General features: G+C 43.3%; 1 protein-coding gene across 5 annotated transcripts in view; it reads right to left on the reverse strand.

The window, feature by feature from the left end:
• Atp11c (ATPase phospholipid transporting 11C) overlaps positions 1-10,798 on the reverse strand; it is a 179,947-nt gene extending 169,149 nt beyond the window's left edge. For 3 of the 5 annotated variants that reach the window (XM_021187669.2, XM_021187667.1, XM_029534091.1), the window contains exon 1: positions 9,858-10,041. In XM_021187669.2, coding sequence (XP_021043328.1) covers positions 9,858-9,884 — 27 coding nt within the window. In that variant the 5' untranslated portion in view covers positions 9,885-10,041. The other 2 variants (XM_029534090.1, XM_029534089.1) reach the window with 2 other exon arrangements.
• Between the last annotated feature and the right edge of the window lie 1,227 nt (positions 10,799-12,025).

Genomic DNA, 12,025 nt, shown 5'->3' on the forward strand with positions numbered 1-12,025 from the left:
GAGAGAGAGAGAGAGAGAGAGAGAGAGAGAGAGAGAGAGAGAGAGAGAGAGAGAGAGAGAGAGAAAGGGGGGCATCAACCTTCAAATGTTAATTCAATACAAGGACTCTAGCTTTGGTGAGTACACTTCTAGAAATTCTCCTGTCTCAGCCTTTGTTTGTTTTGCTTTATTTGAGACAACATTCCTCTGTATAGTCCTGGCTATCCTAGAACTTGGTTTGTAGACCAGGCTGGCCTCCAACTCGGAGATCTGCCTGCCTCCTAAATGCTGGAATTAAAGGCTTGTGACACTATACCTGAATGGATGACAAACTCTTGAACATCTAGCTTTTTGTGGGTTCTGAGGATCTGAATTCAGGCACTAATCAAGTGCTTTTGTCCACTGAGCCATCTCCCCCAGCCTGTTTTCTTTAAAATGAAAGGAAAAATGAGCTGAAGTAAATTAATTGTGCACTACACTACAAACAACTTAATCCACATTGCCACAAAGTAGATTAATTGTGAAGCTTAAAAGACATCCCCATTACTCACACAACAGGTATACCTTATATAATCTTTTCTAGCCAGCAGTTATTTATTTGTGACAGTTCCCTACTGGCTTCTGCTCCCTGGTGATCTACAGGATTGCTGCAAAATTGTTACTTCTCCTTTACAACAGTAAATAGCATGAAACTTGAGACTAACCAGAAATATATTTCTGGGGATTTCCTTGATTATTCAATTCAAAACTCATCCTCAAATAAAACAATATTTATAAATATTGCCTTAAATTTATTAGCCCAAGACTTTCTTTCTCTCCATATATGTATTACATATGTATGTTTATTTATATATGGGGGCTATTATAATAAAAATACTCATTAGTGTGCTTGCTATGTGGAATTATACTGCCTAAGAGGATATTTATATTTACTGCCTATGAACTAAGATATGTATAGAAAGATGTGAGAAAGGTGCAAATGAATGCTGGAAACATGGACAAATATATGGAACATGGAGATCTGAGCAGTTACAGAAGTACAAACAGAATCCGCGAACTTGGTGATACTCCAGAGAGGAAACCAGCAAGTGTTGACGCTAACCTGGCAGAAACATCAATACTTCCTGGCTCCCCCACTGGGTGCATCAATTTACTACCGGAGGTTGCTCTTCTGCAAGTGACAAACAGAGAATGCTTTCAGCAATATGAAATGAAATGACTCATTCTGGGGAAGCATGGCTGTAGAAGCACTGAAAAGGTATGATTTCTCTTAGTACCACATACAGACTCAGTCAACTCCAAGGCTGGTTAGCTTATTGACCTTGGGAAAGTAAGTTTCTTTCAATGTCAATATCACATAGCACCCTTCAAATAAACTATTGCAAATCCTTCATAATCTGCATCTCCTCTCTCCCAGGCTCCTAGTTTTGGATATTTGAAACAGGGTCTCCTATGGCCTAAGCTGTATCCTAGAACTCTGTATAGCTGAAGTTGGTATTGTTATCCTCCCATCACTGGGTTTGTAGGCATGAACCCCCATGCCTGGCCTATACATTTTTATATTCTTAGTACTAAATTCTAAGGATTATCCTGAATTCAAATAAATTACACTTACCACAGTGAGTAAAATGACATAAAGCAGATGGGTGTGGTAGCACATATATATAAAATCACATCACTTGAGAATCTAAAGCAGGAGGATTCAGAGTTCCAGGCCAGCTTGGGCTAAATAATGAGTACAGGTCAATCTGTACTATAAAGACAACTCTATCTCAAAAACAAAGAAAAGTAACACAAAGCTCTGCTAAAGTTAACACTGAAGTTTTAGTCTTCAAAGTAGATTTGATGTATTAGTTGAATTAGAAAATGTGTTATCAACTGTACTTAACAAAAAAAGCATCCAAATGTACTTAGAATTTTAAAAGCTGAAGATAGTATATTAATTAGTTTTATGAAACACCAAGAAAGGGGAATGGTTTAAAGGTTCTCTTTCTGATGAATAGAAAAAACAGTTTCAATAAAGGGCAAATTTTTTTTCCGGCCACTTAGTGAAGTGCATATTTTTTTTCCTCATTCAAAATAATGGTGTAGCATTGTGGTGGTTTGAATATGCTTGGCCCAAGGGCACTATTAGGAGGTGTAGCCTTGTTGGAATAGGTGTGGCCTTGTTGAAGGAAGTGTGCCACTGTATAGGCAAGTTCTGAGGTCTTCTTTAGTCCTCAAGCTCTACCCAGTGCAGATGACTCCCTTCTCTTGGCTGCATGCAAGAGACAGTCTCCTCCTTGCCTTCAGATCAAAATGTAGAACTCTCAGCTCCTTCTCCAGCACCATGTGTATCTGGATGCTATCATGCTTCCAGCCATGATGATAATGGACTGAACCTCTGAAAACTGTAAGCTAGCCCCAATTAAATGTTTTACTTTATAAGAGTTGCCATGGTCACAGTATCTCTTCACAGCAAAGAAATCCAAACTAAGACACATACTAACCAATAAAAAGAATATTATTTTCCTCTGCTATATGCTTTTATTAAAACAAAAAGCTTATTCTAAAACACAGAGGCCTTTTAGTGGCTGCTTTTTAAACTGATAATTAGACTCAACTTTTGTTACTAATTCAGTTCAAAACAATTCAAAAGAACTTACTGAACATCTACAGTCTACCTGTGCTAGTGTAAAATCATTGTTAAGAACATTGTTTTAATTTTTTCAAGAATAAATTGGTGAAGAAGACTGGACTAGGAAGATACTGCCACATTAATACTTCAAGATAATGCGGGCTTGAAGTGCCTAAGAAACAAATGATACCTGTCTGAAGCAGGTAGATATCTTCAACCCTCCCATATTCTATTGTAAGTATAGGGCATGATATCAATGATAGTCTATACATTAAAGATACAAAACAACTTACTAAACCAGATATTCTTGGTCTAATGCCATGCAAAAACTGCATCTTTTATAATCAAGAAGACAGCCAAACTGGCAATCCATCCATATACTGCAGTAATTGAGGGGCTGTCTGCCAGTGTGAATAAGGCATCCTGTGCCATATCTGCAGTGCTGAACACTCATTCATCATTAATCTGCAGTAGTATTATCATATGCTGCAGCTGTACTAATATATTTTCTTTATGATCACTGCTGACCTTCACTTACATCAGGAGAGAAAATAACTCTTAAGTGAGCAGAAATAAACTTGTGAAGCACACCCAATTATCTTGGAAAAGTCTGAATCTTCTTTCATCCAACCAGAGAAAGCATCACATTTCAGGATTTCAGACATCAGAAGTTATCTGTTTTAAAGCACTACTCATGTACAGGAAACTCAAACAACATCAGAAAAAATGTGTTTATTTTGCATCTTATATGTCTGCCCTCTTTGAAAAAATTGATCAACCATGGTTGATAAGCAACCAGCCTTGACTTTTTGCCACTCAACAAAACAGTATTTGAATTGGCAAATCAAGCTAATTCTTTAAACATCATAAAGACAAAGGGCTTCTTCCAAGGGCCACTGGTCATACTGCCCCAGAGAGGTGGTTTAATAGCCCTCCTGGATTCCACAGACATCAGGCACATACATGGTACACAGACACAGGCAAGACACCCATACCCATAAAACTAAAATTTAGAAAATACTGGAAAATAATTTGGCATACACTTTTAATGCCAACACTCAGAAAACAGGTGGATCTGTATGATTTAAAAGCCAGCCTGGTCTACTTATAATTTCCAGCCCACCCAGGGCTACATAGTAATACCCTCTCTCAAAATAGAAAGAGAGGGAAGAAAGGAAAGGACAGAACAGGACCAGACTGCTCCAGACCAGCAGGGCAGGGCAGGGCAGGGCAGAGCAGAGCAGAGCAGAAGCCTAAAGAGATGGCTCAGCTTTACAATACTACCTGATCTGGAAATGGGCCTAACGGGTATCTTTTCTGCAAGCATTTGGATGGAAGTTCTGGAATAGATTTACACATAATATTGTTTACCATCATAAAAATTTAAATTTCTACATACACCCCAAAGACTGTGACTGCTTTTCCAGAAGATTCAGGCTTAGTATCTATATAGAGGCAAAAACATTCATATACTGAAAAATAAAAATAAATTTAAATTTAAAAGTGAAGGAAGAAAATTAGCAATAACACAAACAAAATCAACAAATGAGAAATGCTTACTGAAGGCATTTAGGAAACACTCTTAGTTTTGGACTGTTTAAATCAATAAAGAAGTACTTCGGGCTGGCTCAGCGGTTAAGAGCACTGACTCCTCTTCTGGAGGTCCTGAGTTCAAATCCCAGCAACCACATGTGGCTCACAACCATCTGTAATGAGATCAGATACCCTCCTCTGGTGTGTCTGAAGATAGCTACAGCATACTTACATATAATAAATAAATAAATCTTTTATATATAAAAAAAGAAATACTTCGGGAGAAAAATCTGTTTCTATCTGTATAAAGAGTTATTTCAAGCCAGGCATAGTGGTATATGCCTGTAATCTCAGCACTTGCGAGGCCCAGGAATGAAGATTTCACAGGTTTGAGACTAGTCCAGAAGTACATAGTGAATAGGCTAACCAGGGTTACCTACCTGATGAGACTCTTTCAAAGACAGGAGGGTGGTGGAGGGTGGAGGGGATAAAAGACAATTACTAAGTTCTCTCCCCACCTCCCCCAAGTTGCAGTAGGCCACTCCTAAATAGGCTTCTCACTTGGCAAAAGAGTCAGCCTACTGCCTATTTTTAAAAGAACAATTTCCCAAGCATATCAACGGTATCAAGTTGCAACCAAATTTTTATCTGGCATCAAATCCACTGAAAAATAATAAATCATATAATCTATTTTTGGCATTAAGACAAATAGCATACTTGTTATTTGTCTTAATGCCAAAAATATACAGCATTAATGGTAATTATATAACATTAATTTATTCATGAGGATTAAATCTTTTGGGATACTACAAAGTATACAAGTGCAGTCATCGTGCCATCCATAGCTATAGTTATAAATACAATAAAACATCTCAGGATAGGCATCTTGTCTGCATTTCTCACAACATATTCCCCAGTATCTATCACAGTGTCCAGTCAGTGGTAAGGTGCTTAGTATTGAGTAAAACGATACTCCCAATACCATGAAATGACTAAACCACCTTACAAAAGAGAATATTATGGTCAGTATAGCTTTAGCATTTGATGTATATACTATAATTCTTATATAACAGCTACTTGGCAAATCCTCCAACTAGAAATCCCCATTCTCAAACAATAACAGAGTTTACTATAAATCACTCCTCATAAGCAAAGATTATCATCTGTGTGAAACATTTAAAAGCTGTATTTTCAACAGTTATTCATTAAACATCTACTAAGTACCAAGCATCCTGTTAAAAGCTACCCCCTAATTACTTTCAGTATAAAACAGCCTTTCTCTATTGGGGATTCTTCTCCATCTGGGAAAATCTATCACATTGAACATATGCCCTAGGGATTAGGGCTTCTTTCCCACTGGAGAAAGGCTAGTTTAAAAAGCCATACAAACTCATAGGTAATTATAATGAATGTAAGATGGTAAAAAGGTTGCTTTTAGGGAGGGGTTAGTTCAATTGTCAGACCCACAAGTGTCAGAACTATCTGGTAGATACCAACTTGTCTATAGATCTGTGTTAAGAGCTATACGAATGCAAAAATATTACAATCCATACATACAAATTTCAAAACCCAGTAACATAAAACCAGTATGTCTGACACTCAGTAATGTCAGGGCAAGTTTATAGGTAAATGAAACAGAAGGGAAAAAACCTGTAATTACCCTTATAATTTCATGAGGAAGCCAAAAACCTTTTTGCTCCTGGAACAAAAAAGCAGTTACCTGAATTACTTTATTGTCTCTATATATACTGTTTTATTAAATTGCCCTTACTCTGTACTCAAAGTAATAAAATAGCTACCTATTTTGTTAATTTTTATTTTGCATTTTCAGCCTTATTTAAAATGTTCATTCTTCTTAATACAGCCTCATTTGCCCAGTCTCTCTGATAAAACATTTTCTTTACAGAACCAATGCAGTTTGAGTTTTCCACAATACTGTTAAGCTTTATTAACAAAGATCTGTACTGTCAAATTTCCTTCCAACAAATTAAATTGACAGCACCTACTCAATAAAATCACCTAATCTACTTTATTAGGGAGTTTTATGTGAATCTTTAGCAAGAAATAATTTAATAAGCTAGAGGGGAGAAATTTATGACAGACTGTCAATAAGCCTTTAAGCCTATGGATTACAAAACTCAATAGAAGACTATAAAATTCCTATAATCAATACAGATGTTATTAAAAGATAGGAAGACATCCAAGTCCCTGACCTGGAAATTTAAATTTCAACTAGTTCAAACTTTCAATTAAATTTACCTGTGAAGCAAAATAATTGAACAGGCAAAACTATTATTATATTTGTTATTCTTATGGAAATGTTGACTAGGAACAAATAGTGCTCTTAAGACACTCCACAGGCCTAACTCCCAAAATGGTGTACTATCAAATCCCTTGATCTTCTACCTAAAACTGTCAAAACCTAGGCATAAGAGGCAGGCGGATTTCTGAGTTCGAGGCCAGCCTGTTCTACAAAGTGAGTACCAGGACAGCCAGGGCTACACAGAGAAACCCTGACTCAGGGGTGGGGAACCAGGCATAGTGGTACTAGTCTGTAATCCCAGCATCAGCTAAGGGATGGGGATGGAGAGAGTTCAAAGCCAGACTAGACTACAAAAAGAAGTAAGTAGCTAGGTTTTGTGGCGCATGCCTTTGATCCTCCAGAGGCAGAAGCTGATGGTTCTCTGTGAATTCAAGGCCAAGCTGGTCTACAGAGTAAGTTCCAGGATGTAAGAGATCCTGTCTCAATAACCAAAAACAGGGGGCTGGAGAGATGGTTCAGTGGTTAAGAGCACTGACTGCTTTCCCAGAGGTCCTGAGTTCAATTCCCACATGGTGGCTCACAACCATCTATAGGGGGATCTGATGCCCTCTTCTTGTGTGTCTAAAGACAGCTACAGTGTACTTCTATACATAAAAACAAATAATTCTTTAAAAATAAACAAACAAGCAAAACCCCACAAAAAGGCTGTCAAAAGGAAACACACCTGCAGCTGTCAAAAACCCCTAAAACCCAGCACCTGGAAGGTGGAAGCAAGCATCAGGAACTCAAGATCACTAAGTTTAAGGCTACCTGTACTACGTGAGACACTGTCTTAATTTTTTTAAGTTGTAATTCATCAGAAAGGACAATTCTTAGTGGCAAAGATGTAATGCCACGACTGTGTCTTTAGAAGTACAATTAATCACTCTTTTAGCTCAGAAAGAGGGGGAAACAGAAATGACATTTTAAATATGACTCACATAACTGAGTTATTCGGAAGATGATGGGATTCCTGCAAGATTCCAACCTCCTATACCAGGTTTAAGAAAGCCTCATTTTAACATGCCATCAATGACCAGCAACTGTAACCAACACTACTATAATTTATATCAATGACCAGCAACTGTAACCAACACTACTATAATTTATGTAATATTCAAAGTCAATTTCAGATGCACATGACTGCCAAATAAACAGCAGAATTGATTTCAAAAGAATTCATAGCCCTATCTCTAAAATATTAAAACAATTTTAAGGGTAACACAGAACTTGGACTACATCTACTGGGCTGTGTAAGTCTGAAGGTTTCCGTTGAATCTTTAACTTACTGATCTAGTTATTTAAATGTGTGTACTACTAAAAGAATGCACTCCCTGGACATGACAATAGCAGAGTTTAAGCGATTTAAAATTTTCCCACCCCAGCCCCAAATTTAAAGTCACTTCTTAGTAGTGAGACTTTGACAGTGTTTGATGGTGTACTCAGTGCAATGATTTGCATTTTAATTCCTTTCTCTAGGCCTAGGACTCAGACAGAACTCCTTAGAACCTTCTAGCTTATGACACTGGAACAAATTCCTAGGACTTATCACAGTCAGGGCTGTGCAGTAAAATGTGAACAGCTGGACATCTTAGTTGAAACAATGAGGTCAAAGCTCCCTTTAGCATGAGCAAAAGTGAGTCTCTGCAGAAATCTTAGGAGAGATGCAGAGTATCAGCAGGCTGGCACCTCAACAACCACTGCAAATTCTACTGCATGCCCTAGCTTTGTGGGCCAGCACTGCTTAATTTTTACAGATACAATGCAGATCACTCTTAACAAAAGAACACCAAATGGGAAGTGCTTTTGGATCAACACCGGTTGTTTAATTCCAAATGTCCAAAGTCCTCAAAAATGGGATGTCAGCATCTTTACTTTATGAATTTACTATGACCTGGAGACCAGCTAGTTTCTAACATATGAGTGTCATGTGGAAAGGCTACCGTTTTGCTAAGCATTAGAATTAGCTTTCATGGCGCCTTTCCCTTTTTATCGCTCCAAAACAACACTTCAAAATCCCGAGAGCCTATGTGAAACAGAACTAGGAGGTACAATGCTCTTTTACAGTCTCAGGCAGAATGTGACAACAAATTTTAGTCACTTGCTTGTGCATACCCTTTGCTGCTCAGTGCCACAGGTAATAATCACCCCCCACCTTCCTCTGCATGCTTCTCAGTGAAATAGACATTGGGCAAAACCTTACCAGTATTATTATGCTGATATCCTAAAAGGGGATGCGCTAAGTGTGATTAAGCAGGAGACATTTGTGAAAGTTTCAGATACAGGGGGAAAAAATGACAGCAAATTGTTCTGACCTATGAAAAATATGTCAGCAATGATTTAATTAGAAATGACTCCACAAAGTTACCAAATTGTCAAGTTCTCAAGTCTATCCTGAGAGGGAATGGGGAAGCACTCTGCATTCTTCCCCTTAACTACAGAAGAAAAAAAAAATCAAAATTTTAGAATGATGGCTTTCTTTAATATCCGTGGCAGAAATAAAATCCTATTCCCTGACACCTCTTCTGTAAATTAGGGGAGTTGCAACAAACATCCTTTAAGTAAACTGCTCTACTTTGCTCAGTTCTTAATGTACCTTGTGAGTAAACAGGCTAATCCAAAATGTCAATAGCAGCCAGAAATCGCTCCCTCCTAACCCCGTGCCACACTCCCCAAAGAAATACAATTCCCTTTTCTGGGGGGCTTCAGAGGGGTGGAAAAGGTCCCCGGAGGAGCTTGGCTGCCAAGTGGATTCCAAGTCTGGAGGCAAGGGTGCTCTGCGAGTCTTGAGCCCCAGGCTCTGCAAGACTGGCACTGGCTCCCGCCTTCGCTGCTGGCCCCAGCCCACCGTGCCCAGGGCCCTCGCTCTTTCTCTCACCCTCAAGGTGAGCTTAGAGGCTGAGTCCTCAAAGTTTGCCCAGCTTCTGGTCATTGGCCACGGCCCGGGCGAGGCTGAGCCCTGGTTAAGCCTCCGCTTCTCTCAGCCCCCCAGCTCTTCTTTTGGGCCACAGTGACAGGTCTAGGTTTACCTCCACGTGCTCGTGGCAGAGGAAACAAAAGAAAGCTTCCTCCCCGATAATTCAACGCCATCTTCCACTAATTGGGAAACTGAGCCCCCCGCCCCGGGGAGCCCCCCGCCCCGAGTTCCGCGCGTCTGTCACTCCGAGGCGATTCCCCAGGCTGGAGGCAAGAGTTCTTCAGAGCCTCGGCTGAAATGTCCTGGGGCAGGGGTGGGACACCCCAGAGCCCCACCTGCCTCCCCACCCAGGCCACCCGGGGCGCCCGGTTTCCGCTAAAACGCAGAGGCAGGGGAGGGGGCTGGCGCGTCCCACTCGTCCCCTCGCCCAGAGACCGGCGAAGGAGCGGCAGGGGGCCGGCGAGCCGGCCACCGGGGGACGCATGGAGCCGCGGCGAGAGGGTACTCACCAAACGGTCGAGGGTCCGGCGGAACATCGCGTCCGAGGCTGCGGGGTGCCAGGCTGGGCTCCGCTGGGCTGTCTGGGAAGACGCCGTCCACAAAACACACTGCGGCGGCGTGGGCCCGCGGCGCAAAGCGGACAGCTAGCTCGCCAGCCCCGCCGCCCGGCCCTCCTCGCCTCTGCGCGCCCCCGCCCCTGGCCGCCCAACCGCCCGGCCGCCCGCGCGCTCGCCGCCCCGCCCCGCCCCGCCCCGCCCTCCCCGCGACCCGCCCCCAGCCCGGCCCGCCCGCCCGCCTCGCTCCCCTTATCTGGCCCCAGCACCGCCCGGCGCTCCCGCCGCAGCCCACCTCGCAGCGAGCCCGGCGCGCGGGGGAGGGATGGCGGGCCGGCCACCGCTCTACCCGGCTCCCCGTCAGCGCCCGCCTCGGCAGCCCGCTCCTCCCGCTCGTCCTGCCGCTAAGCCCCCGGCCGACTCCCCACTCGGCAGCTTCGTCTCGGGCGTCCCCCGCGCCTCGCCTGCCAGGACTCTCAGGGGTCCGCGAGGAGCCACGCTCTCCCTCACCCCGGCCCTAAGTCGTCCGTTGCCGCCGCTTCGCTCGCAGTCCTCCCTCGGCCCCGCGCTTTCGCCCACCCGGCACTTCTGGCTGGCGAGAGCCTCGGTGCGGCCGCTTCCTGCCCGGGAGTGGCAGCTCTCAGAGGGAAGACTCCGGACGAGCCGGGGACCGAGGAGACCCTGGCGCGGGCGCGGCGCGGCGCGGCGCGGGCGGCTGGAGTAGTTAGAGAAGCCGCTCCCTCCTAGGCGTCCCTCTCGGGTCCCACCTAAGTCATCTTCACCTCGCAGTTTGGGTTGAGCTTGGGGCTTTGGGGCTTTGCGTTTTCCCTCGTCTGACTACCTCACCTAAGCCCTCTTACTTCCACTTTCTCTAGGAGGTTGTAAAGTCGGGCTTTGTGTCGCTGGTGCTGCGCAGCGGGGCGGGATTTCCCTGCCACCCTCTCCTCGGTCGCCCGCCCTTTTCCACACTCCCAGGGCACCCTGGGAGTTGTAGTCCAAGGGTTCTCTTGGACTGGTATTGTGGGCTGGGAGCTCCCCCACATGCCCATCTCCGGTCAGCTCATGGTGTTGCAGAGGGAAGCTGCCCGGGGTTCTCCCTAAAAGCTGCGTGCGGAAATCAAAAACACTGGGTAGATTCTTAGCTGTGGGAAATGTGATGAGGATAAATTACATAAAGCCCCGAATGCTGAAAGACTTTCCCAGGACTCAACATTTACGCCACAAGAAATCTTGCACGCCCTCAACTTGCTAACTTAACATTTGCAAAATACAAAAATTTAAAACTTAAAAATGAAAGATTGGTCAAGGTTTCCTTTGAACCTGGACAGTTCTCTCTGCTCCCACCCTTTTTTCCCACTACTTTCTGAGGCCCGACCCTAGGCTGTGAGCTGAGAACTTTCAATTTCTTCTATAAACATGTTAAAGAAGTAGGTAAGGGGAGTTCTTCTCCACAGAGGGGCGTGTTCTCTCAACAGCCTAGAAAGGTTGGGCTCAGCTATTCCCTTGACCTAAACTCCTGAAGGGCTTTTATTGTGAGGCGGTAGGGCACTTCCCATTTTACCCCTTGAAGGATAGTTTGATTTCAACATTTACTGGGTGCTTTTTTTTCTTTGTTTATTCATTCATTTGTTTGTTTCCTAGAAACTGGAAACAGCAATGTGTTAAAAGACCTCCCCAGTAGGCTGGCCGAAGAGAAGTTACAAGCTACAAACACACGAAACCCACACATTAGAAAGTAATGATTTCTAATGCCAAAGGAAACAGGGGAGAGGAGAATGTCTTCACAAAGGATCCGGGGAAACTCTCCTGAAAACCATGCAATTTTCTCTGGGCCAGACCTATAAACAGAGCTGCTGGAGATTAACCCAGGCCTAGGAATGTGGGAAGGCTTTGGAGGAGCCCAGGGAACAAAGTCCTGGGTAGAGAAGGAGAAGTCACCTGAAAAGTACAGGGCAACCTAAGAAACAACACAGCCACTTTGTCCAGGCAGGAACCAGGACACATGTGGGCGGGGCATTACAAATGAAAGCTAAACCCCTAAGCAGCCATAGAAACAAGCTACGAAGTTTGACCTTGTTTCTGTGGTCAAGGAGGAGCCCAACCACAATAAAGTGCAAATGCAA

The sequence above is a fragment of the Mus pahari genome, chromosome X (assembly GCF_900095145.1).
Source record: "Mus pahari chromosome X, PAHARI_EIJ_v1.1, whole genome shotgun sequence".
In the NCBI taxonomy this organism is placed as follows: Eukaryota; Metazoa; Chordata; class Mammalia; order Rodentia; family Muridae; genus Mus; species Mus pahari.